Source organism: Chrysochloris asiatica, unplaced genomic scaffold (genome assembly GCF_000296735.1).
Source record: "Chrysochloris asiatica unplaced genomic scaffold, ChrAsi1.0 scaffold00090, whole genome shotgun sequence".
Taxonomy (NCBI): domain Eukaryota; kingdom Metazoa; phylum Chordata; class Mammalia; order Afrosoricida; family Chrysochloridae; genus Chrysochloris; species Chrysochloris asiatica.
In genome coordinates, this window is record NW_006408608.1 from 39,550 (window position 1) to 65,470 (window position 25,921).

Here is a 25,921-nt window from a genome sequence, read left to right on the forward strand (position 1 = left end):
ACTATCACCTCCCCATGCGATATATTTAGGTGTTTTGTCAAAAATCAGTTGGCTGGATGTAGATGGGTTAATTTCTGGATTCTCGATTCTGTTCCATTGACCTATGTATCTTTCATTGTACCAGTACCAAGTTGTTTTGACCACTGTAGCCATGTAGTAAATTCTGAAGTCAGGGAGTGAGAGGTTTCTAACCTTATTCTTCTTCTTAAGCAGTGCTTTGCTTATCCTGGGTCTCTTTCCTTTCCATATAAAGTTTGTATTTGTTTTTTCCATCTCTTTGAAGAATGTTTAAAGTGTTGAAAAGCAAAGATGTCAGCTTGAGGACTAAGGTGCACCTGATTCAAGCCATGGTATTTTCAATAACCTCATATGCATGTGAAAGTTGGACAGTAAATAAGGAAGACCTAGAAGAAATGATGCTTTTGAGTTATGGTGTTGGAGGAGAATATTGAAAGTGCCATGGGCTGCCAAAAAAAACTAACAGATCTGTGTTGGAAGAAGTGCAGCCAGAGTGCTCCTTGGAGGCCAAGATGGCCAAACTTTGTCTCTTATACTTCAGACATATTGTCAGAAGGGACCAGTCACTGGAGAAGAATATCTTGTTTGGTAAGGTCAGAGAAAAAGAGGAAGACCCCCAGCGAAATGGATTAGCCAAGTGGCAGCATCAGTGGGCTCAAGCATGGCAACAATTGTGAGATTGACCCAGGATCGGGCAGTGTTTCATTCTGTTGTGCATAAGGTCACTATGAGTTGGCACCGACTCGATGGCACCTAACAACAACAAAACAACAAAGTACTTCCAAATCAGTAGATCAGTGTGACTAGAAACCCATTCTGGGTACAGAGGATCAGGGCTGGACACTCCCTCAGTCCTTCTTACCCCTTTCTCCTCCAGCCAGACTCCAGTCCCAGAGGCTGTGGGTCCTGCCTGGTGTGTGCAATGATCCAGGGCCCATATCTCCTAAGGGTAGGCATCCCGTCCAAGTCCGTGGCTGGTTGTGGACCTCGTGGATAGTGGAAAGAGACCTGGGTTCAAACCTGGGTTGTGTTACTTACTAGCCATGTGATCTTGAAAACGTCTTTGTTTTTTCCTAACTCTAAACTGGGACACATGCTGCTTTGCAGGTATAGATCAGACACATCAGGGCTTGACCCAGAACTTGGAACTCAGGAAGTTGAAGCCCCTGTTAGCATTTATGTATCTGTGTGCATGCATGTGTGTGCAGACTGTGCATATGTGTTGTGCAGTGCTGTGTACATGTTTGCAGGTAAATGTGCTTGTGTGTGTGTGTGTGTGTGTGTGCTTTTCCATGTGTGTATTATGCTTTTCCATGTGTATAGGTGTATGCATGTGTGGTGTTCGGTTCTTAAGTGTATGTGTTTAAGAGTATGTGTGTAGCATTCAGCATCTCCCAGGACTCACTGTGACCAGGGACACTGAAGTCCTTTTCCTGGGCTCTCTCACCAGATTGCCAAGGGATCATCGAGGACGTCGTCCTGCTAGGTGCCCCAGTGGAAGGGGATGCCAAGCGCTGGGAGCCTTTCCGGAAGGTGGTGTCCGGGAGGATCATCAATGGCTACAGCAGGTCAGTCCAAACTTCAGGCCAGCAAGGAGGTGACAGCACCAAGCACCTGAGGTAATCGGGCCCAGTACTGGGGACATGAATTTGAGGCCTCTGGCCTGGAGGACACTAAGAACCTGTGCAGTATTGGCCCTGTGAGGAATAGGGCCCCGGCACATCTGACCCAGGAAGTATCTGTTCCCATAGGATCACTGATAACAAGGAGTTACCCTGAAAAGAACCTCCCTGTGTCAGGTCTGGGCCAGCTTCCAGGATGGCAGGAGTGGCCAGGGATGGCTCCACATCATTGGAGGTGGGGGAAGCGGGGGGAGAGTGGGTGAATGGGACCTGGTCTGAAGAGCAGAGCTCGGACTAGGGAGCATACATATTAGCTCTTTGAGTGGAGGAAGGAGAGTGGGCAGGGGCAGGGGAGAGCCCAGAATGCAGGCAGGGGTGGGGAGCCAGCACCCAGCAGGGTGGCAGACTCTCAGACCTGCAAAAGCTGGTGACCTTAAGGCTGTTAGGTCGCAATCCTTGCCTGGACTTAGAGTGAGGACTGAGGGGTGTCAGCCAAGGTAGTGACTAGGATTTTGGAAAGGGGAGGCAATGAAGCCACCACTGAACCTCAGAGCATTTGGCCTGAGAAGACGCCTGTCCCTTTGCCCTGAAGAGTACACGATTTTTTATTGTGAATTGAGTGATAGTTTACATGGGGGAACATCAGTTCATTTCATTGTGATGATTACAATCTCTTGCATGCTTCACCATTCAACAGTATTGCTTATTCCCGCTGGGTGTTTTTGTTGTTGTTGTTGTTATTGTTGGGCTGGTTTGTTTGTTTGTTTTTGATGTGCACCAAAACACTCAGAAATATACAGTCATTCAAACAGCCAAAGAGCATACCCAGCCCTCTGACCTTCAGCACACATCCCCTCTCCCTCCATGAGTCTAGAATCCTCAGCTGCTCTGTCTCTCCATGTTATCATCTCTGCCTCCATCTCTGGTGTCGCTGCTTCTGGGTAGAGTCCCACACTCTGATCCCACTCTTCTCCCTTGATGGTCCCAGGGTCCTCTGCTCCAGGACTGTAAGATCGACCACTCACCCCTTTTTGTTACAAAACTTCTACCTTTACAGTTGCAACAATCACAATTAGTCATGATAACGTTGTTGTTAAGTGCCGTCAAGTTGGTTCCGACCCATAGCGACCCTGTACAGGGTTTCTGAGGCTGTAAATCTTTACGGGAGCAGAACGCCTCATCTTTCTCCCGCAGAACAGCTGGTAGTTTCCAACTGTTGGCCTTAAGGTTCGCAGCCCGATTCGTAACATTACTCACTGTTAAATCATGAGAGTCTTGTCCCCATCTCCTTTCTAGACAGGATGAAAACCACTCAGTGGGGATTCTACCTTCCCCCATCCCCCAACACTCTGAATCTAAATTCCGTCTTGAAAACTTGTAAGCCAGTCACTTCATGCCTTTATAGCCCCACCATTTTAGGTAGCCAATGTCTAAGTTGCCCATCCCTGTCAACCCTGTGTACAGAGGGAATGGGAATGATCCTGCCTGTAAAGATTCTTTCCCTCTTGGTTGGTATTTTAAGCTGCTACATCTATAAGTATAGGTCAAGTTCATCAGGTTGTAGCGATTTTAAACTTGTTTTCTTTTTTTAAAAAAATTTTTTGTTGTTTTTTTTTAAGTTGCTGCTGTTGTTTTTTCCTGTTTTCCTTCCTCTATTTGGGTTCTGAACATCCAGCCACTGAAGCTAGGTCCCATGGGCACCATCTGCAAATTTGGGCACCCTTGTGCATATCCCCTCACTTCATATCAACTGGATGCTTCACTCTTAGCTGTAGTCCTCAGTGGCCATGTTCTTGTCCATGGGCTCAGGAGTCCCAGAGCACATAATTTTGAATCCCATAGTCCTGAGTCCTAATGCTGGCCTCAGCTTCTTCATCAGTGAGTGTTATTGTGTTATTAGGTGCTGTGAGTGGGCTTCTATTCATAGCGACCCTATGCACAACAGGCCGAAACATGGCCCAGTCCACACTGTTATTGTTGGGTACCCAGTAAATGGTAGCAACGTAAAGTTATGATTACAGGTCATATTTAGCACATGCTTTTTGAGTACTTTTCATGAACAAAGGGAAAGAATTAAAATTGCACATGTGCCCTATGAAAGTAGCACAATCTTATTAAACCCATCTATTCTGCTGAATGAGAACTTGGGGCTAACAAGGTTGGTTTTCAGTTACTTTTTGACAGAGGAGAAAGTTAAGGAGGAGGCACACACAAAGCACAAAACCTCACTGAAGTTCTCTGGTTAACTGAAGCTCCAACTAGGAATTCATATCTTGGCCCCCAAGAACCTTTTAGTTGCCCATGAACCTACTTAACCATGGTGACAGGCAGGGGTTACCCAGGCCAACATTACCAAACTGTATACATTTATAAACTGACTATGACATTACTAAAGCTCTTTGTAAATCTATTTACTGATTTGAGCGTTTATTCCAATAAGCCAGTATTCCAGTCTCTGAAAGTACAGCTAAGGAGCTCTGGTAGCATAGTGGTTATAAGTCGGGCTGCTAATCTCAAGGTCAGCAGTTCAAAACTACCAGCTGTTCCATGGGAGAAAGATGAAGCTTTCTGCTCCCATAAAGATTGACAATCTTGGAAACCCTGTGCAGGGTCACTATGAGTCAGAACTGACTCCACGGCACACCACCACCACCGCCGCCGCCAGAAGTACATCTACAATGCTCCTTAGACGCAATGATGGTGCCTTAGTTCTCTAGTGCTACTTAATGTAACAGAAATCCCACAAGTGGACGGATGCTTTAGCAAACAGAAATTTGTTCTCTCACAGTTTAGGAGGCTGGAAGTCTGAATTCAGAGTGCTGACTCTGGAGAAAGGCTTTTAGCATCTGTAGGCCCAGCATTCCTTGGAATTCACCAGGCATTTTGGCGCCACTGTTTCCCTGGATCGAAGAACTTCCCGGGGCAGGGACCTTAGGTCCACTCCCAGCTATTCTTTCTTGGTGGTAATTGGTCCCTTTTCCTCTGCACTTCACTCTCCTTTTATATCTCAAAAGAAATTGACTCAAGATAAACTCCTATAGATTGCATCTGGTCTCATTAACATCGTTGTTGGTGTTGCTGTTGTTAGGTGCCCTGCAGTCAGTTCCAACTCATAGCAACCCTCTACACAACAGAACAAAACACTGCCCAGTCCTGCACCGTCCCCATAATTGTTGTTAATGCTTGAGACCATTACTGCTGCCACTGTGATAGGCCTCTTTTTTGCTGACCCTTCTCTTTACCAGGAACAAAGTCCTTATCCCTCTTGATAGCATATCCAAAGTATGAGAGACAAAGTCTGGCCATCCTGGCTTCTAGGGAGCATTCTAGCTGTACTTCTTCCAACACAGATTGGTTTGTTCTTTTGGCAGCCCACGGTACCTTTAATATTCGTTGCCAACCCCATAACTCAAATGCATCCATTCTTTTAAGATCTTCCTTATTCATTTTCCAACTTTCACATGCATATGAGGCTATTAGAAATACTATGGCTTGGTCCTTAGTCCTTAAACTGGCATCTTTGCTCTTGAACACTTTAAAGAGGTCTTATACAGCAGATTTGCTTTCCTTTAACTGCTTAACTGCTGAGTCCATGAGTGTTGATAGTGGATCCAAGCAAGCTAAAGTATTTGACAACTTCAATCTTTACTCCATTTATCATGATGTTATTTATTGGTTCAGTGCTGAGGATTTTTGTTTTCTTTACATTGAGATGCAATCCATACTGAAGGCTGTGATCTTTGATCTTCCTCAGAAAGTTTTCTAAGTCCTCTTTGCTTCCAGCAAGTAAGATTGTATCATCTCCATATCACAGGTTATGAATCTTCCTCCAGTCCTGATGATGTGTTCTTCTTCATATAATCCAGCTTCTCAAGTTATTTGCTCAGCATACAGATTGAATAAATATGGTGAAAGAATACAGCCCTGGCACATACCTTTCCTGACTTTAAGCCATTCAGTGTCCCGTTGTTCTGTTTGAATGACTGCCTATGTGCAGGTCCCTCAGGAACCCAATGAAGTGTTCTGGAATACCTATTATTTACAATATTTTCCATAGCTTGTCATGATCCACACAGTCTAAAGCTTTTGCATAGTCAATAAAGCACAAGTAAACATCATTCTGGTATTCTCTGCTTTCAGCCAAGATCCATCTAATGTCAACAATGTATTCCTAGATCCATATCCTTGCCTGAATCTGGCTTGAACCTCTGGCAGTTCCCTGTCAATATACAGTTACAGCTGTTTTTGAATTATCTTTAGCAAAATTTTACTTTTAGGTGGTATTAATGATATTATTTGATGATTTCCACATTCTGTTGAATTACCTCTCTTTGGAACGGGCACAATTATGGATCTCTTCAAATCAGTTAGCCAGGTTAACTCTCTTCCAAATTTCTTGGCATAGATGAGTGAGTGCCTGCAGTGCTCCATCAGTTGGTTGAAAGATTTCCATTTGTATTCCATCAATTCCCAGAGCCTTGTTCTTTGTCAATGCCTTCAGTGTACCTTAGATTTCTTCTTTCAGTACCACTGGCTCTTGATTATATACTACCTCTTGAAATGCATTGACCATTTCTCTTTGGTACAGTGACTCTGTATTCCTTCTATCTTATTTTATTGCTTTCTTCATCATTCAATATTTTACCCATGGAATCATTCAGTATTACAAGTCGAAGCTCGAATTTCTCAGCTTAAGGAATGCTAAATCTGTTCTTCCCTTTTGATTTTCTTACTCTAGATCTTTGCACATTTCATTATAATATTTGACTTTGTCTTCTCAAGCTGCCCTTGGAAATTTTCTGTTCAACTCTTTTACCAACTTATTTCTTCCATTTGCTTTAGCATCTCTATGCTGGACAGCAAGTTTCAGTCTCTTCTGATTTCCAGTTTGGTTTGGTTTGTTGTTGTTGTTAAGTGCCGTTGAGTCGTTTCCGACCCAGTTTATTTTGGGGTTTTTTCTTGACTTCTTAATGACCTTTTGTTCTCATCATACAAGTAAGGATTTACAACAGATCACATGATGGGATAAGTGATTACATTATATTAGGTCTCATCATGGGGAATTATTACATCTTAACTGCTAACCCACTGAGAATCCTGGCCCAGTCAAGTTGACACAAGACCCTAACTCTCATAGATGATGAGACTTGTTGCATGTACTTTGGACATGGGATCAGGAGGGACCAGTCCCTGGAGAAGGACATCATGCATTATAAAGTGGAGGGTCAGAGAAAAAAAGGAAGGCCCCCAACAAGATGGACTGATACCGTGGCTATAACAATGGCTTCAAACCTAGCAATGATTGTGAGGCTGGTGCTGGACCAGGCAGGGTTTCGTTCTGCTGTACAGAAGGTTACTGAGTCAAAACTGAGTCAAAAGCACCTAACTACAACAACGTCATGTTGGCAGTGATTACAAACCATATTCATATCCATTATCCAAAGATCATAAATAATCTGATGATTAGTTGAGTAAAACAACCTGAATTCTTCTAAAGTAAAACTCCCAAGGATATAAATTAATCTCCCTTTTCCTCTGCATCCATTCTTAGGGAAAGTGCTCCTTGGGCCCTATATTAAGAGCAGCATCAGGGCTTAAAGACAGTGTTCTCTGGAGAGAGTTAAGGAATTTTCCAGCAGAGAAAGCCTGTAACCATGGGAAGCATGGTCAGCTTCTAAGAGGTCAGGGCCACAGCCTGAGGAGGGAGGCAAGACCAGAACCAGGCAATGAGGAGAGCCCTGCAGTAGTCCTTGTGGGAAGGGAGAGAGATGTGATCTTGGCTAGGGGGAAGGGACAGGCATGGGCGGCAACTGTGGAATGGGGGTACTGGAATCAGCAGGACTCAGTGGTAAGAAAGGAGAAAGGAACTGTGTCCACAGGTTCTCCAGAGTACTAGAATCAGTGGTACAGGGCGGGTGGGGTACATATGTAGAGAGAAAAAGAGACTTCTGGGTTTGGCAAGTCCAAAATCTGTTGTGTAGCAGGCTGACAAACCGGAAGCTTAGTCAAAATTCCTCCCTTACCAATTACCAGTTACCAGTTACCATCGTGAGGCAGAATTCCTTCTCCCAGGAAGCTGGTTTTGCTCCTAAGCCTTTCAAGGGGTTGAATGAGGCCTACACACACACACACAGTATAGAGGGCACACACACACACAGTATAGAGGGCAATCTCCTTAATGCCAGGTCAACTGACTGTATGTGTTCATCACATTTACAAAATACCTTCACAGCAACATCTAGACAAGTGTGTGCTAGGCCAAGAGGACACACAAAATGAACCATCCGGGGGTTAAGACATTCCCCTATCCATTTCTGCTCAAGGGAGTTAGGCAGATGGTGGTAGGGAAGGAGTCAGGAGAAGGACACAGCAGGGGAGTCTATAGAAGCCCCTCCCAGTCCTTCTAGAGCAGGGGACCACTGGATATTTAGAACATCATTCACAGACCATACAAAATTATCAACCTAAAAATTAGCCTGCTACTAGAATGGAGTCTGAAGCATACAGCTGATATGAAGTGAGGGGAGCTGCACAAGAACACCCACACTCGCAGATAGTACCCATTTGACCTGGCATCTATGGCTGCATGATCAAAACACCACTAGAGGAAGAAAGAAGAGGAATAAAAAAAAAAGGGAGTAACCCACTATAAGTGGGTGAACTCGACCTAGGCTTGTGGATGCAGTATGACTAAGGAGCTGACAAATCTCTACAGTGAGGATCATTCCCACCCCCATGGTACATAGGGTCGACAGGGATGGGGAACTTAGATATTGGCTACCCAAAATGGGAGACTACAAAGGCACAAGAAGTGACTGGCTTACAAGCTTTCAACAGGGAACCTAGCTCCAGAGGATACAGGGAAAGGTAGAACTTCCACTGAATTGTTTGCATCTGTCTAGATGGGGTTAATAAAAGGTGAGGGGGAAAGGACTCCTGTGGTTCAATAGGGAATGATTGTTATCGTGTCTGACAGTGAGTGTTAGAAACGTAAATATAACTGTTTGGTAACAAAAGAGGGGAGTGGCTGATTTTGCAGTCCAGGAGCGGAGATCCCTAGAACCATCAAGGGTAAAAAGCAAAGTGCAAGACCCTGTCTGGGGAGGCAGTGACACTAGGGATGGAAGCAGAGACGATGATAATGACATGGACAGAAGGAGCAACTGGGGACTCTGGACTCAGGGAGGGAGAGGGGCTGTGTGCTGGTGGCTGGGGAGCAAGCATGTGGGATGTACCCTTAGGTTGTTTGATGATGCATGCAGGGGACTGTGATTATTGCAATGAAACAAAATACGATATGATGAATGTAAAGATAATGTTCACCCATGTAAACTAACATATAATTCACAATAAAAACTTAAAAAGGAAAAAAAAAATTAGCCTGCTATAATGTGATGGCTGGAACTGCAGTTACCTTGGCAGGGCCAGACCAACTGATTTCTGGACGTTCCCCACTCTTGTTCTAGAGGCTTCCAAGATGGTACACACCCAAGTGGTCAGAGATCATAGAAGGTTAGAGCTAGGAAGGACTCTGGAGGTTGCTGCTACCACCCTGGGATCCAGAGAGGTAGAGAGACATAGCAGTGGTCCATGCAGGCTGTGGAGAAGCACGATGGCTCTGTAGGATAAGCACTGGACTGCTAATCACAAGATTGGCAATTCGAGCCTGCCAGCACTCTGCAGGAGAAAAATGAGGTTTTCTGCTCCCATAAGGATTTACAGCCTTGGAAACCTTATACAGGGTCCCTGAGTCAGAACCAGCTCAAGGGTACGTGACAACAATGTATACTATGGTAGGGCAGGAGCTTACAGCCTAGCTTATTATCACTACACATGGCTGTTAGAGCCTTTCTTTCAGATAACCAAAACCAAAAACCCATGCCACCTGTTCGATTCCAACTCATAGCCACCCTTTATAGGGTTTCTGAAACTGCAAATCTTTATGGGAGCAGACAGCCTCATTTTTGTCCCAAAGAGCACCTACCTCATGGTTAGCAGTCCAACACCTAACCCACAGCACCTTACAAAAATAATGGACTCAAGCTCCCCCGACGAACCAAACTCAGAACTGGAGGAGCCAGAGGAATAGTTTCAATAAAAGACACCCTGATGTGGGAAGTTGTGTCCCAGTCCTGGGTGCAGTTGAACAGAACTTACACATTTGTGTACCTAGCTCTCAAATGGCAGCTCAACTCAGCATATAAACCCGGGGTCCGAGAGGGATGGCTATCTTGTGGGCCCCTCCACACATGTCCCCCCCATGGGCACTACTTGCTACAACTGAAGAAACAGGGAGCAGAGGAACTGACCTCACTCTCTCTGGCAAGTGTAGAGTGTTTGGAGTGTTTCCAGGGATGTAGCCCACCTGGGTGGTCAACTGTGCCTCCTCAGATGACTGAGCCAGGTCTGTCCTCAGAAAACAGCACTGTTCCTCCAGCTCACAGATAGAAGACCTAGTGTGTGAATTACACACACACACAAAGTAGAGGGAGGCAGCTCCTCATCATCCTCTCCCCAGCTCTCCCCCCAAGAGGGCTCCCTCCCTACTCCCACCCCAGAAAACTGGAACTTCCGTTGTCCCAGCTACGAGGAGCTCTCCTGAGCAAACAGGCTGATGTGTGGACAACTTTATCCCAGTTTCCTCATTCATTCATTGGACAGCTCTTCACTGTTCTTGGCTCTGGGATCCAGCAGAAAACAAAACCAAGAGCCCAGCTATCGGAGAGCTAACGTTCAACTAAGAATATGGTCATGCAAAGCCCTTAGCGCAGTGCCTGGCTTTCAGGAAGCATTATAAAGGCATCTGTCAGTGTTCCCCACGGGTGGGTGGGCACACACAGAAGCCTCATCCCCCCCACTTCCAGGGCTCATCCTTGTCTCCGCCCACCCACAGGGGAGACTGGCTGCTGAGCTTTGTGTACCGCACGTCCTCAGTGCAGCTGCGTGTGGCCGGCCTGCAGCCCGTGCAGCTGGAGGACCGGAGGGTGGAGAACGTGGACCTGTCCTCGGTGGTGAGTATCGGCATGGCCCCTCCCAGGGCTCTGTGTTTGCCAGGGTGAGCGGGGCTTAGTTACCCCAACCCAACAACACCCTGACCCATTCTCTACCAAAAAGAGAGAGCATAGGAATTTGCTTGTGAAAGGGGTCACTCACCTATACCAGCACCTTCCCTGGGTCCGGGCTTTGTCACAGAGCCTTGCTCACCTGCCACATGCCACAATGTGGAGTTCATAGCTTCACTGAGCGCTCAGCTCAGCCCCAAGATGAGAATGTTGAGGCTTAGAGAAGCTAAGGAATCAGAGCCAAACAGACTCTGCCAGGTCTGTAGCCAGCGGGCCTAGACCTGACCCTCACTTTGAACCAACCCCTACTCACAACAAAGCCTTCATCACAACTACCTTCACCTGTGTAGGTTTTAAATCCCTCAAAAGACTTTGTGAGCCTTTTCTTGCACTGTATGCACCTGTTCCGACTTAGGCACAAATTCAACATACAGACACTCTTAGAAACAGATCTTGTAACCCAGGGACTTCCTGTGGATATAAGAAGCAGTGGGAAAAGGGCCCATGCACCAGAATAGAGTGAGGGCAGTGAGCAGCAAGTGCAAACACAGGCAGACTTCAGCCCTCGTGATGCCAGACAAGAGCCCATGAGCCCAAGAACGTTGGTTTGTGATGATTACATTGTTGGTCGTATTGCCCGAGTTTCCCCAGGATCCACACAACACTTATTTGAGCCGCCATCTTGCCTGACAGCAGGCCTCCATCTCTGGTCACCTGGAAAGTCCCCTAGGGCAGAGGCTCTGTGGTGTACACTGACTTCTGACTTCTCCAGTGTCAACCACCTCCACCTGCTGAGACACCCCCCCCCCCAGCTAATACTCAGCCATCACGTTGATGGGGGGTGGGGGGGATTTGACTAAGGAGCTGAAGATAGCAAAGGTCAATCCTCACACATAAAACTTATAACCAAGACTCCACCAGGCACTGCTGCCCCTGAAGTCTGTGAGTTTGTCATACTTGGTAGCTGTGTGTTGCCAAGATGCTGCAAACAATGCCACCTGCATTTCATATACCAGCAGGGTCACGTTGGTGGGCAGGTTTCAGCAGCGGAGCTTTCAAAACAATCAGATATAAGAAGGAAGAGCTAAGCATTCCTTTTAAATGAAATGCCACAAAGCCCTCACAAGGTCCAGGTTCTGCCTGAGGAATAAACACAGCCTTTGTCACCTGAGAGACCTGCCTTAGAATCCCAGCCCAGCTACAAGCTTGCCACTGTGTGAGCCTGGGCCTCAGTTTCCTCATGTATGAGAGACATCACCCACCTTCCTGCCCGAAGCATGGCACGGTGTAGGCCTGCCTTTAACACAAGTCCCCCCTCCCCAGCCCCAGTGGGACCAGCAGCTTCATGTCTTCCCCACCCCTTCTTCACACTGGGTGGCAGCTTCCCAGCTCCTGCCTAATAATAGCTCTTTATCGCATTAGCAGCTCTTCCCAAAAGCAGGGCTTTCCTCCTCTGGGTAATTAGAGGCAATTAGCATTGTCTTTATGCTGCCCGCCCCCTTTCCTGGAAACCTCTCCCTAGAGATGAGATCGCTGGTTAAGGCCTTGCCGGGCTGCTGTCCGGAAAGCACGAGGCACCTTTGTCCCTGAGCAGAGATACTGCCAGACTGTAGTGGGCAGACAGGGCTCCAGGTAGCTCCTGATTTCAGGAGAATCCCAAACCCAAAGCGAGCAAACAAGCAAGGACTGGCCCCGTTTTAGGCAGGCAGGCATCTCCCAGCAAAACAAAGCCCACCAGGGCTAGCATGCTGCCCTGACGTTCCCCTCTCCTGTGTGGGCACAGAATTGTGGCAGGAGGGGGACTCCATCTCTTCTGAATAGATACTAACTCAGTGAGGCTTCTGGGGGTAGAAACCCAGCTCAGGGCAAGACTTCATGTTTCAGACTTCATGGCAGCTGGCACAGGGCTTGGCACAAAGGAGACACTAATAATAATTGTTGTTGTGTGCCACTGAGTCAGATCCAACTGATAGGGACCCTGTATAGGGCTTTCTAGAGCAGCTGGTGGGTTTGAACTGCCAACCTTGTGTTGCCAGGCCAGTGCTGATCCTACAGTGCCACATCCACCCTTTATGTGCCAGGTTCCACAGTAAGGACCCAGGAATCTTGGTGGCGCCATGGTTAACACACTCAGTGTAAACCTAAAGGTCAGTAATTCCAACCCTCCAGCTGCTCTGTGGGTGAAAGATACGGCAATCTGCTTCTGTAAATATTACAGCCTTGGAAACCTGATTGGGCAGTTCTACTGGACCACAGGACAGTTTTCCGAAGCACAATGTTGGCAGTTCAGACTTATCAGTTGCTCCTCAGAAACCCTGTGAGTTGGAACTGACTTGACAGTACTTAACAACAACAACTCTGTCCTTTGGGGCGCAATGAATCCTGGTGTGGTGCGATAGATAAGCTCTGGGCTGCTAACCACAAAGTCGGCAGTTCATAACCACCAGCTGCTGTTGGAACCCCTATACAGGGTCACCATGAGTCAGAACTGACTTAATGGCACTTAACAACAACAGTGGCGTCCTGGTGTAGCGTTGTAGGATAAGCACTTGACCACAAGGTTGGTTTGAACCATAAGTTGGGTGCTTCCAATGCATCTGTTGCTCCTTGGAAACCCTATACAGTGTCGCTGTGCATCAGAACTGAACCAATGGCTCGATGGCACTTTACAACTACAACAACATGAGTTGGCGTCGACTCCATGGCAGTGGACTTGGTTTATTAGGAAGCACTGGTGGCTCTATAGGATAAGCACTGGACTACTAACCACAAGGTCAGCAACTCAAACCCACCAGTCATTCTGTGAAAGAAAGATGAGGCTTTTTGCTCCCGTAAAGATTTACAGACTCAAAAACCCTACACAGGGTTGCTATGTGTTGGAACCAATGAAGTGGTACACATTACAACAACACTGTGTCTCCTGGTTAAGCACCTGCCTGTTTACCTAAAGGTCAGCAGTTCGAATCACCAGCCACTGCGGGAGAACAGACCTGACAATCTGTATCTGTAAAGATGACAGTCTAGAAAACCCTGTGGAGCATAGGGACCCTCGGTCACATCGGAGGTCCCTATGAGTCAGAAACCACTCGACAACACTAATAACATGCCCATTTTTGGAATCCTTTAGTGGTCAAACACGTGACACTCGAGTGTTAACTGAAAGATTGGAGGGTCGAATCTACTCAGAGGCACATCAGAAGAAGAAAAGCTTGGCAATCTATTTCCTAAATATCAGCCACTGAAAACTCTATGAAGCACAATTCTACTCTGATACATATGTTGTTGTTGTTGTTGTTGTTGTTGTGAAGTGCCTTCGAGTCAGGTCCAACCCATAGCAACCCTGTACAGGGTTTCCAAGGCTGTAAATCTTTACGGGAGCAGAAAGCCTCATCTTTCTTCCACAGAGCGGCTGGTAGTTTCGAAATGCTGACCTTAAGGTTCGCAGCCTGATTCATAACCACTACGCTACCAGAGTTCCTTCTAATACATAAATTGGAATCAACAACGTGATGTGTTAGGGTTAGGCCTGGAGTGGGACAGTCACACCCTTACTTCTTGCTTGCTGGCACATCTCAACACAAAGATGGGGTGTCTCTATTCTCTGAAAAGGTGAGTACTGAGTTCTCAGCCTTTGTCTTAGTTAAGACTCAGCAGCCCATCCACCTAAAGTGGCCTAAACACACAGGGTTTAATGTCACATCAAAGGAGTCCAGATGGCAGGTCAGGCACAAAATAGCTGCTCATGTTCTGGCCATTACATCTGAATTCCAGCCAGCAGGAAAGAGGAAATGAGGAGGAGGAAAAGAGCACACACACACACACACACACACACACACACACACACACACACTTAGAGATTTCCAAGGAGCACCATACAACATTACTAGGTTATCTCACTGACCAAAACGTCATGGCTCCACACTGAACTGCAAAGGAGGCTGGGGCGGTGGGGTGGGGAGTGCATATGACTAGAGAGAAAGGGGAGGAGTGAGTTGTAGAAGGTAACTTGCAGTTTGTGCCATTGCTTTTTTTGTCCATTTGGGGCTTAAATTCTTGAACAGCCTTAGACCTGGAGGGTTTTCCCCACCCCCTGCTGGATTTGGGCACCACTGAGGGCTAGAGTCATGGAATTGGCAGTTGACTGAGGAAGTTGAGGGGAACTGGGAGGCCCAGGCTCTGCCCATCCACCAGGGCCCTACTCACTGTCTTTCTTTAGGTCAGCGGCCACTTAGACTATGCCAAGCAGATGGACGTCATCCTGAAGGCTGTGGGCATCTGTACCAAGCCAGGCTGGGATGAGAAGGGCCTCTTGCTGGCCCCAGGTAGCCTGCCCCAAGAGGAACCTCGCCAGGGGGCCGCCACCTCCTCTTCATCTGGTGAGACCGGCCATCAGGGAGAACAAGCCCAGGGTCTCACACCCAGTGACACCCCTAAAGCTGCCACACTATTGGACCACTCTGAAGGGGCCTCCTGTCCTGCTGCCATTACTGAGAGCTCCCATGTCTGCAGCCACGGTGTGAGCCACAACCCACTGGGGTGCCCCGACTGTGCCAGCCAGACCCCAGAATCCTGCCCAGGGCTGGACTGACCCTCACGTGGAGCTGAGTCATCCTTCCAGAGTGTTCTATGTAACCCTCTGTCAAATCCTCCACCAGCTCCCCAAGGGAGCCCTGAAGGTGCAGAGTTTCCAGAAGCACCTTCCTAAAGAGAAGGACTTGGAAGGAGAGAGAGGGAGAAGACGTCTCCTCCCTGGTGAAGCAAGGCCAGAGAACTGTGAAGTTACCAGCCACAATGTGAAGCCCAGAGCTGTAAAACAGCCGTGGACTCAGTGTACTGCAGGCCCCAGCTGTGAGGTCTGGGCCTGGCTGTCCCTCAGGAGATCCTGGGGGCTCTCTGGAGTCCGAGGCTGCCACACCACCACTTTCCCCAGACCTCGGCTGCTCTGCCAGCCACACTCCAGGGTCGTCTGCTCACCAACACGAGCACCACATACTAGCATCTCCAGCACCCCTGGAGCTGGTCCTAGGGGCCAGAGCAAGTGGAGGTGGGGAGCATGGAGGACTACTTGCTCTGTTTGTGCAAGAGCTACTCAGATCTGCCACACAGCCACTGGGGCATCAGTCACACAGACTGTGAAGTAAACAATGTCTCTAAGAATGGTGGCTCTGTATATAAGACATTGTGAATAAATACTGAAATGAATTCATTAGGGGTAAGAACTGGGCCCAGTGGCAAGAAGTAATTATATGGGTGAAGGGTAGCAGGAACGCGGGTGGGGGGATAACAACAGAAATGATAAATAATAATACTAGCTCCCACTCATGGAGTGTTTACTGTGTACTGAGTGCTTGCATAGATTGTCTCAGCTGACCCTCACAACAGCCCTATGAGGTGTTTTCCCATTTATACTTGGGAAAACTGAGGTCCAGAGAGGTTAGGTAACCAGCTCAAGGTCACACAGCTGGTCAGATGGAGCTAAACATGAAACCCCAGTCAGTCTAACTCCTGTGCCCAAGCTTCTGACTGCTGTGTCTGCATCCGTGGAGACCTTCCCTTTTGTTCCTCCTACTGTCCCTGAATTTGAGGGCCAGGGATCATTCTCCCCATTGTGCCCGATGGAAGAAACAACACTCCAACAGAGGAGGTGTTAATGAGCTCAGCAGGAAGCAGAGTGTCAGGAGGATTCAAGTGGTGAAGCAAGTGTGGGAGCTAGGGTACTATGTTAGTATTTACAAAACTACTGTGTTCATCCCACATGCGCTGTCATGCATGGAAAATGGAGGCCCTGCGAGGGAAGATGACTTTCCTGAGGGCCCAAACCCAGGACATCAGCCGCTTCTCAAGGGCCCAAAAGCCCCTGCAGTAAAACCAGTCCACACCCAAGTCACTGACTTCAGGTTGTGTTTATTGAGAGTCTGCACAGCCAGGCCTGGGGCCGAGGGGCAGCCGTAACAAGCACCATGGTTCCCCTGCGGCCTGGGGCAGGTCCAGAGTTGAGTCTGATCAGCACCAAGGAGAGCTCCAGGGCAGCTGCGGAGGCCCCTCAGGAGTTTGGGTTGATGGGCTTAAAAACAAACCCCAGGCTGAAAAGGAACCTATGGCAGGTAACCAGGGACATCAGGGACAGGTCCTTCTCAGTGCTGCTCTGCCCAGAGTGACCACCATTCCCATGTCCCTCACTGACCCCAGAGAGGGCTAGGAGGCAGGACAAGGGCCAGGTTCTGTTTCCATCAGCTGGTTCCTTTCTAGGTCCAAGGAAGCTGACTTTGAACAAGAAACCCCCAGCTGCCTCTCTATCACCAGGAGAGATGGAACAACAACTTGGGAGTTTCAGGGTCCCTGAGGAGTGGGGCCCCACGCATCACCCAGAACAAAGACCCAGGGAACCAGAGTAGGAATGTGGGAATCTGGACTGGGGATGAGGAGGAGGAAAATGGAAAAGAACGTGGATACCAATAGCCCTTCCTTGCCCATAGCCAGAGAGCAGGGGACTGGATAGCCAAGAATGATAAAAGCATGTCCCATTTACTAACCATCTACTGGGTGCTCAGGGCAACCACTGGAGGTGGCATCCTTACCCACTTTGCGTACAATCGTTGAGGCTCAGAGAGGTTAATAACTTGTGCCAAGCTCCTGAGCTAGTAACAGTGGAGTAGACTTCATTCGTGCCTGATCAGATGACCACACTCAACTGCTCTTCTGTGTTGCTACATAGGAAAAGCTACATGGGAGATACAGCCATCCTGAGGGGCTGGCAGGCCCTAAAACTCTGTCTGGCTAATCATACTCCAGGTTAAAAATCATCTAAGATAGCACAGGAGTCCCTGGATGGTATACACAGCTACTAACCAAAAAGTTGACAGTTCAGCTCTATCCCAGAGGTGCCTGGGAAAAAGGCCTCGTGATCTGTTTCCAAAAATCAGTCATGGAACACGTGTGTCAGAGCAGAACAGTTCGCTCTGACACATGTGGTTGCTAAAAGTAAGATTATCAGTTGGTAGCCTAGTACTGATAAGCTCCTCTCAACTGTAATGTGCATCCAAATCACCTGGGGATCTTGTTAACATGCAGGTTCCAATTCAGTGGGTCTGGGGTGGGACAGAGATGTGCATTTTTAGCAAAATCCCAGGTGATGCTGCTGGTGGTGATCTGTGAACCACACTCAGTAGCAAGAGAGTCGGCCAAGCACTAACCATCTCTGAAGACAGAGGCTTAACTTCCCATCAAACCTGACAGAATGTGCAAAAAGTGTGATTATTTTCATCCTAATCTGAACCAACTCCCAGCATCCTCAACTGCCCTGTACACACAGGTCTGAAAAGGGTACTGAACAATGGAGTATCCTGGATAACATGGTATCGGAGCCAGCTTCTATCCTACCAGATGGGGGCTGGCTCAGTGCACCCCTGTGGAGCTCAGAGCTGGCCTGAATGCTCAGAGACTGGGTCCCATCCAGTTCACCACCCCACTGGCCAGCTCCAGACCCAGGTCAGTTCGTGGGGGTACCAAGAGGATGTAGCCGCAGCTCGGGTTCCACCGGATCAATGTTGAAGAAGTTGACAGAGGCAGTGACCCGGGCAGGTGGTGGGGGATCCCGGGTGGCCTCCCCAGGAAGCAGTAGCTGGGTTGTGAGCTGCTGCAGGCCCGAGGAGCCAGCTGAGTCTGAGTCCAAGTCTGAGTTGGGGGGCAGGGGCAAGGGTAGCACTTGCTGCAGGCTTAGGCCTGGCCGGGGGCCACTGTGAGATGTGCGCATGGACGGCGAGACGAGACTGGTCTGGCGCTCCCGAAGACAACCAGGACATGGCAGGAATCTTCCTAGGGCCCGCTTGAAGTCCCGCATGAAGAGGGGGTAAATGATGGGGTTCATGGTACTGTTACAGTAACCCAGCCACGTGAGGACATCAAAAAGGTCTGAGGGGATGCAGTCACACACAGCCTGGGGGGATGGAGACATGTCACATGTGTGGTCCTGGGGCAGGGACACAGACCACCCTGTCCAGCATGGATTATGGAACAGACACACCACGTCCGCCATGAGAGGCAACCCATCCTCTTCCCTCCAGGCCTATGGCTCTGGGCCTCCCCAGCAAGGCCTGGACTTACCTGCCCCTGCTATGGCATTACCTGGGCTATGTTGGCCACAAAGAAGGGTAGCCAGGTCACAAAGAACATGCCCAACAGGATGCCCAGTGTCAGACTGGCCTTCAGGGCCTTTCTGCTGTGCTTGGTGGCCAAACGCCTGCTCTCAGCTGACTCTACCCCTGGACGAGGGGTCCGAGGCACCTGTGGAAGGAAGACCACATGAATCAGCTAAGAGCCTCAATCTGACCCTGATCCCAGCCGCAAACTGAGCTTCAATCTGAGTTCTAGATTGAACTCTAAGACCAGCATTAAACAGCCCTGATCCTTGACTGAGAGTCCCACTGTAGTCCTAGAGGCCTGACCCTGACTCCAGACAATTCCCTGGCTTCAGCAATGAACTAAATCCTGCCCCAAATCCCAGACTGAACCCTGAATTGAACAACATATAATCAAAGTCTCAAACTCAGCCTCAACCCTGAACCCAGACTGAAGCCCTAGACTGAGTCCTGATCCCAGCAATAGACTGAGCCTTGATCCTGGGCTGAGCCCTAATCCTGACCCCACATTTCACAGGAGCCCTAGAAAGTACAAGACAACAGTGCTGCCCCAGCACAAATAAGAATGATTCAGCAAAGGACAACGTGCAATTCAGGTCAACGAACATTATAATGAGCCTCGGCACCTTCCAAAGCCCTTAGCACTGAATAATCAGTTGTAATTGAGCAGTACTTGAAAAAAGAGAACCTGCTAGTTACCCAAGACTTGGCAATCTCTTTGTTTGAATTCTTGTTGCGAAACAGCCTCGACATGAGAGTTTGGTTCACGAAGTAGGGAGATCTGGCAGCGACAGAGATAGAGAAAGTATACACACAAAGACACAACAAGAGAGACAAGAAAACACCCGAGACCAGAGTGGATGCAAAACTGGTGGGCAGACCCTGGACTACAGGCATCGTGGCCCCTGGAGGCAGTAAATGCACAGCCCTGCAGGCAGTAACACACAGCCAGCCCTGCAGGCAGTAACACATGCGGGCTTCAGTCTGCACCTCCTTTTTATTTCAGGGAGGAGCTTTACACAAAGGAAGGTGGGGTTTATTAAGACAGGCTACAGAAGTGAAATATGATTAATCGTTCAAAACAGGACACAATGATTTATAGGAATCAAATTCTAAAACATATATCGCAAATTGTCTTGATAATCTAACATCCTTAATTTTCCAGAAATTCAAGCAAATTGTTATATGGTACTTTCTAGGTTCGAATCCCAAGACAGCAACTCGGTTTCTCAAGCCTAATTAACATACCTATAGCACCTAATCTCGAATGGGAAAAGGTGAAAAGGATTGGGAGGAGTCTCGCTGTGTCAGTTGCCTGGCCGAGGCTTGCAGGAGGAAGAAGGACGCCTAGCTTAATGGTCTGCACCTGGGGATGATCTGAGAAGGCTGTCGCTATTATTATTTAGACAAAACCCCGGAATTTGTCAATCTACTTTGGGTGAATTACTTAGGGGAATTTTTTCTCCAGCGTCTCGGGGGAAACTTGCCCTAGGAACTTTTAGGCCTTGACTTTAGAAGAAGTTTTTGTTTTAATATTTGTCCATGGGTATCAAAGGCTCATGTATTAAGTTAATATCAAACATAACTGAATAATCTGATAAAGAAAAGCCATGTTTGCCAGGTGGCCAGAGTTTGTTCCTCAGAGAGATTTGTTCCCAGAACCTTAAGCACTGCCAACACAGTGGAGACATTAAGAGAGGCACATAAGAAACCATATTCTCAGAAGCTACAATTACTGGAGTTTGAAGCATAGAATGAATTAATAGGACTAAAGGAAATTATACAGAGCTAGCCCAACAGTGAGTTCGTAAAAGCCAATGAACCCGGGACGTCCGGAGGTTACTTCCTTGAGCCCTCAGGGTCCCTGGCTAGCAAGCCTGAGTGGTGCTGCTGTGTTGGTTTTTCGTCCATGACACAGGGCCTCAACATCTCAGTAATTGCGGTCTGCAACAAATTCTCTTCATATTAATGGCTTACCAGAAGTACTGGTGTAGAACTGTGGGCTAATGCGCTGGATTGCAAAGTCAGTTTGAACTGCAAGGTCGGTGGTTCAAGTTCACCAGCTGCACCTCAGAAACCCTATACAGGGTCACTATGGGTGGGAACCAACTCGATGGCAGTTAATGACAACAACATTACCCTTATATTCTACAAATAGAAGTGCTTTTTAAAAATGTGTGCACAAAGCAAATGTGTGCAATTAATCTTACTATAAACTAGGACTGATAGTAAGTCTGAAATTCTACAACTCAATTACACTGTGGTCTTCCAGGCATCTCCCTTCTCCATTCTCTCAGAAGCAGGGAGGGGAGATGGGGGAAAGAGCTGCCCCCACAGCTGTAGAAAGGAGACACAGGTACAAGGAGGTCAGAATCCAACTTTACCAACAGGACCTGGAGTCTCAGAACACTAAAAGGCTCTCTGAACTAGGAAAGCCTTTAACCCAGAAATTCTCTTGACTTTTTGAAATTCATGAGCTCTTTGAGAATCTAATAAAATCTATGGAATCTCTCTCCAGAAAATAAGAATATAAAATTTTATGCATGCAAACAAACACATAATTCCCACACTTTCAGAAGGTTCAGAGACCAATGTGATGTCCATTCATGAAACCCTTAGGGGGTCCATGAAGTCTGGGATGTGGAATCCGTCCTCTAAAACATGTGTTGTAATTACTTTGATTTTCATATATCAGATTTACACAATTCAAGATTCACTATCTGTACAATCTAAGTGAACCCAGTGTGCAAAAACATGCACAATTCATCAAAAACTATGCAAAGGATGCTGATGCCCAGGAACACACCTGGTTTCCCCCAGCACTGTCTAAACAGCACAAGAGGCCAGCTTAGTTCTTGGGACTGCCAGAGGAGGATTGGGCATGGGAAGATGGAAGGGTCAAGAGGAAGCAGAAAGAGAACTAGATTCCCAGGCAACCTTCTGCAGATGGAAAGGGGGTGGAGGAGGCGAAGCCAAGAAGATGTGTCATCCCTAGGGTGTACCAAAGCCATCATGCCTCACCCAATTTTAGGAGTGAGAGTTTCAGTCCTGCTCCTCTGCCAGCCTTCCAAAGGTTGTGCCCTGTCCATGGTGCTGATAGCCCAGCTACGTAGATCTCTCGGATCAGGGGAGGCTATTTGCTCTTACTGTTGTTAAAGTGCCACAAGTTGATTTGAATTCATAGCAACCCTGTTTAGGGTTTCCAAAGAGCAGCTATTGAGATTGAACTGCTGACCTTGTGGTTCAAACCGACTTTACAATCCAGTGTTTTATCCTACAGCACCACAACAGGACTCGCCATTGAAAATCCTATGGAACATGCATAATGGGACTACAGTTCAGTTGATTCAGCGGTGACTTAATTTTTCTTGTTGTTTTTAAGGTAACAAGCCTTAACATGTTAAAAGTTGTTGTAATTGTTGTTGTTAAATGCCATCAAGTCAGTCCCTACCCATAGTGACCCTGTATAGGGTTTCCAAGGAGTGACTGGTGAGCTTGAACCACCGACCTTGAGGTTCAAACCAACTTTGCAGTCCAGAGCATTAACCCACAGTGCCACACCAGGTTAAAAGTTAATGCAGGTTTAATTATGGGATGGAATCCTGATGTGGTGCTGTGGAATAATGTATTAGACCAAAAGGTCAGTTTGAACCACAAGGTCAGCAGTTCAAACTCACTAGCCACTCCTTGGAAACCTTATACAGGGTCCCTATGAGTCAGAACTAACTCGATGGCACTTAACAACAACAATTTTAGAATGGTGGGATATGGGAAGGGGAAGGAAAAGCACAGTATATAGTCCACCCCCAGTGTGTTCATGCAGGTGAAATCTGGCTATACAGAACATGAAGGACAGATTTTAAAAGAGCCGCCTACATTGTTGTTGTTAGGTGCCATCAAGTAGATCCTGACTCATAGTGACCTTACGCATAATAACAATGCAACAATAACCAGCTCTGCACCATCCTCACAATTGTTGTTATGCTTGAGCCCATTGCGACTATCACTATGCCAATCTATCTCATTGGGGGTCTTCATCCTTTTCATTGACGCTCCACTTTACCTAGCATGATGTCCTTCTTGAGGGACTGGTTCCTCCTGATAATATGTTCGAAGTATGAGAGACAAAGTCTCGCCATCCAGGCTTCTAAGGAACATTCTGGCTGCACTTGTTCCAACATAGATTTATTTGTTTTTTGGTAGTCCATGGTACTTTTAATATTGTCCTCCAACACCATAACTCAAATGCATCACTTCTTCTATGGTCTTCATTATCTAATGATATGCATAGGAGGTTATTGAAAATACCATGGCTTCCACCTGAGTTCTCAAACTGACATCTTTGCTCTTCAACACTTAAAAGAGATCTGGTGCAGCCAATTTGCTTAAGGCGATATGTCCATTGATTGTTTGCTGCTTCCATGAGTGTGGATGGTTGATCTAAGCAAAATGAAATCTCTGGCAACTTCAATCTTTTCTCCATTTATCATGATGTTATTTATTGGTCCCTGGTGGGGATTTTTGTTTTCTTTACATTGAGGTATAACCCATACTGAAGACTGTGGTCTTTGATCTTCATCAGTAAGTATTTTAAGTCCTCTTCACTTATCAGCAGCAAGGTTGTATTATCTGCATATCGCAGGTTATTAAAGAGTCTTCTTCCAATCTGGATGCCACGTTTTTCTTCATATAATCCAGTCTATCAGATTATTTGTTCGGCGTACAGATTGAATAAGTATGGTGAGAAAATACAACCCTGGTGCACACCTTTCCTAATTTTAAACTATTAAATGTCGCCTTTTTCTGTTTGAATGACTGCCTCTTGGTCTATGGATAGGTTCCTCATGAGCACGATTAAGTGTTCCAAAATACTCATTCTCCACGATGCTGTCCATAGCTTCTCATGATCTGCACAGTCAAAAGCCTTTGCATAATCAATAAAATACAGGTAAACATCTTTCTGGTATTCTCTGCTTTCAGCCAAAATCCATTTGGCATTAGCAATCATTCCATGTCCTCATCTGAATCTGGTTTGAACCTCTGGCAGTTCCCTGTCAATATACTGTTGCAGTCATTTTTTATTTTTTATGTGATATTAATGATATTTTTCAGTGATTTTTTTCAGTATGTTTGTCACCTCTCTTTGGAATGGGCAAAATATGAATTGTCTGCAGTCAGTTGACCAGATCTTATAATTTCTTGGCAGAGATGAGTGAGTGCCTGCAGCGCTACATCAGTTTGTTGGAAGATTTCCATATGTATTCCACCAATTCTTGGAGCCTTGTTCTTTGCCAATGCCTTCAGTACACACTGGACTTCTTTCTTCAGTGCCATTAGCTCTTGATCATATGCTACCTCTTGAAATGACTGAACACTGACCTTTTTGTGTGTGTGTGCAATAATTCTTCCATCTTATTTTATTGCTTTCTGCATCATTCAATATTTTGTCTATAGAATCCAATATTTCTAGTTAAGGCTTGACTTTTTGTCTTCAGTTCTTTCAGCTTAAGGAATGCTAAGCCTGTTTTCCCTTTTGGTTCTCTAACTCCAGATCTTTGCACATTTCATTATAATACTTGATTTTGTCTTATCAAGCTGCCCTTTGAAATTTTCTGCTCAATTCTTTTACCTCCTCATTTCTTCCATTTGTTTTAGCATCTTGATGCTGGAGAGCAAGTTTCAGAGACTTTTCTGACAGCCATTTTGATCTTTTTCTTCTTTCTTGTCTTCTTAATGATCTTTTACTTTTTTTTCTGAGTGACTTTTTTTATGTCATCCTACAACTCTCTGGTCGTTGGTCATTAATGTCTAATGCATCAAATCTCTTCTTGAGAAGATCTCTAAATTCAGATGGGATATGTTCAAGGTCATATTTTGGCTCTGGAGGATTTGGTTTAATTTTCTTCATCTTCAAGCTGAACTTGCATATGAGCAATTGATGGTCTGTTCCACAGTCTGTCCCTGGCCTTATTTTGGCTGGTGATATGGAACTTTCCACTGTCTCATCCCACAGATGTAGTCAATTTTATTTCTGTGTATTCCATCGGGTCCATGTGTGTAGTCAAACAGCCTAATAGAATCCTTAATTTCTCCTCTCTTAGTGAAGCATCATCATACAGAAACAAAAGTTGGGTTTTAAAAACAGGCTGCATGGCTTCCAATTATGCCTCTACCGTTTCTCTGCCATCTAGAGAAAGTCTCTGTTTACACATCTGTACAATGGAAAACAATACTTAGCTTATGGATCCACTGTGGATAATAACTACATGCACAAATGCCTGACACAGATCAAGTGTTAACTACTAGATAGCCAAAGGAGCTCTGGTAATGTAGCCCTTGACAACTCTACAGAGCACGTTTCTACTCTGGAACACATGGGTCACCATGAATCGGATTGTTTAGATTTGGTTTCATTTCATTTCAGCTACATATCAACGCTTAATATCCATTATTTCATTTAATCTTTATTACCCCCATTCTTTCAGATGAGGCAACTTAAAGCCAAAATAACTTGCCAAGAGTCACATAACAAGTAAGCGTTAAGCCAGGAGTTCAAAGTTATTTCTGACTCCAAGAACTACAGTTTTTCTATTTCACCACACTGCTTTCCCATTCAGAGACTGAATCCAGAAGCAAGTCAGGGTGGGGTTACAGAAATCCACCACCTGTCACCAAGAAACCCTCGTAAAGTAGAAGCAGTGGTAACCACCAGCCCACATACAGGGGTCTAGCTCATGACAGCCTCCCCCATCCCTTTCTGTTTCCTTTAACCATCTTATGGCTCTCTCATGGCCACGTTTTGCTGTTTGCATGTCCACACATGTCACTGTCAGAGTGTACCTGCCCTTCTAGCTGGCAATACAGGTTCCTATATTCAAGAAACACCTGTACCCAGAAGTGAAGGTAGGAACAGAAACAGAAACTTGTACCCCAATGTTCATGGCAACACTTTTCACAACAGTCAAAATGTAAAAGCAATTGATGTCTTTGAGTTATGGTGTTGGAGAAGAATATTGAAAGTGCCATGGGCTGCCAAAAGAACCAATAGATCTGTTTTGGAAGAAGTGCAGCCAGAGTGCTC

The 25,921-nt window shown here is 46.6% G+C and overlaps 2 protein-coding genes across 2 annotated transcripts in view; one reads left to right on the forward strand and one right to left on the reverse strand.

Moving 5' to 3' along the window:
- Positions 1-1,468: 1,468 nt before the first annotated feature.
- Positions 1,469-15,290, forward strand: LOC102841359 (transmembrane and coiled-coil domain-containing protein 4-like; the record flags this gene model as incomplete). Its single annotated transcript, XM_006866402.1, has 3 exons — positions 1,469-1,586; positions 10,534-10,651; positions 14,919-15,290. Coding segments are annotated over 3 exons (608 nt in total), but the record flags the coding sequence as incomplete, so codon positions are not given.
- Positions 15,291-18,165: 2,875 nt separating this feature from the next.
- Positions 18,166-25,921, reverse strand: part of HTR6 (5-hydroxytryptamine (serotonin) receptor 6, G protein-coupled) — a 26,827-nt gene continuing 19,071 nt past the window's right edge. Inside the window, exons 2-3 of the mRNA XM_006866318.1 lie at positions 18,827-18,985; positions 18,166-18,638 (exon numbers count right to left, since the gene is read on the reverse strand). Coding sequence (XP_006866380.1) covers positions 18,192-18,638; positions 18,827-18,985 — 606 coding nt within the window. The 3' untranslated portion in view covers positions 18,166-18,191. The remainder of the gene's footprint in view (positions 18,639-18,826; positions 18,986-25,921) is intronic.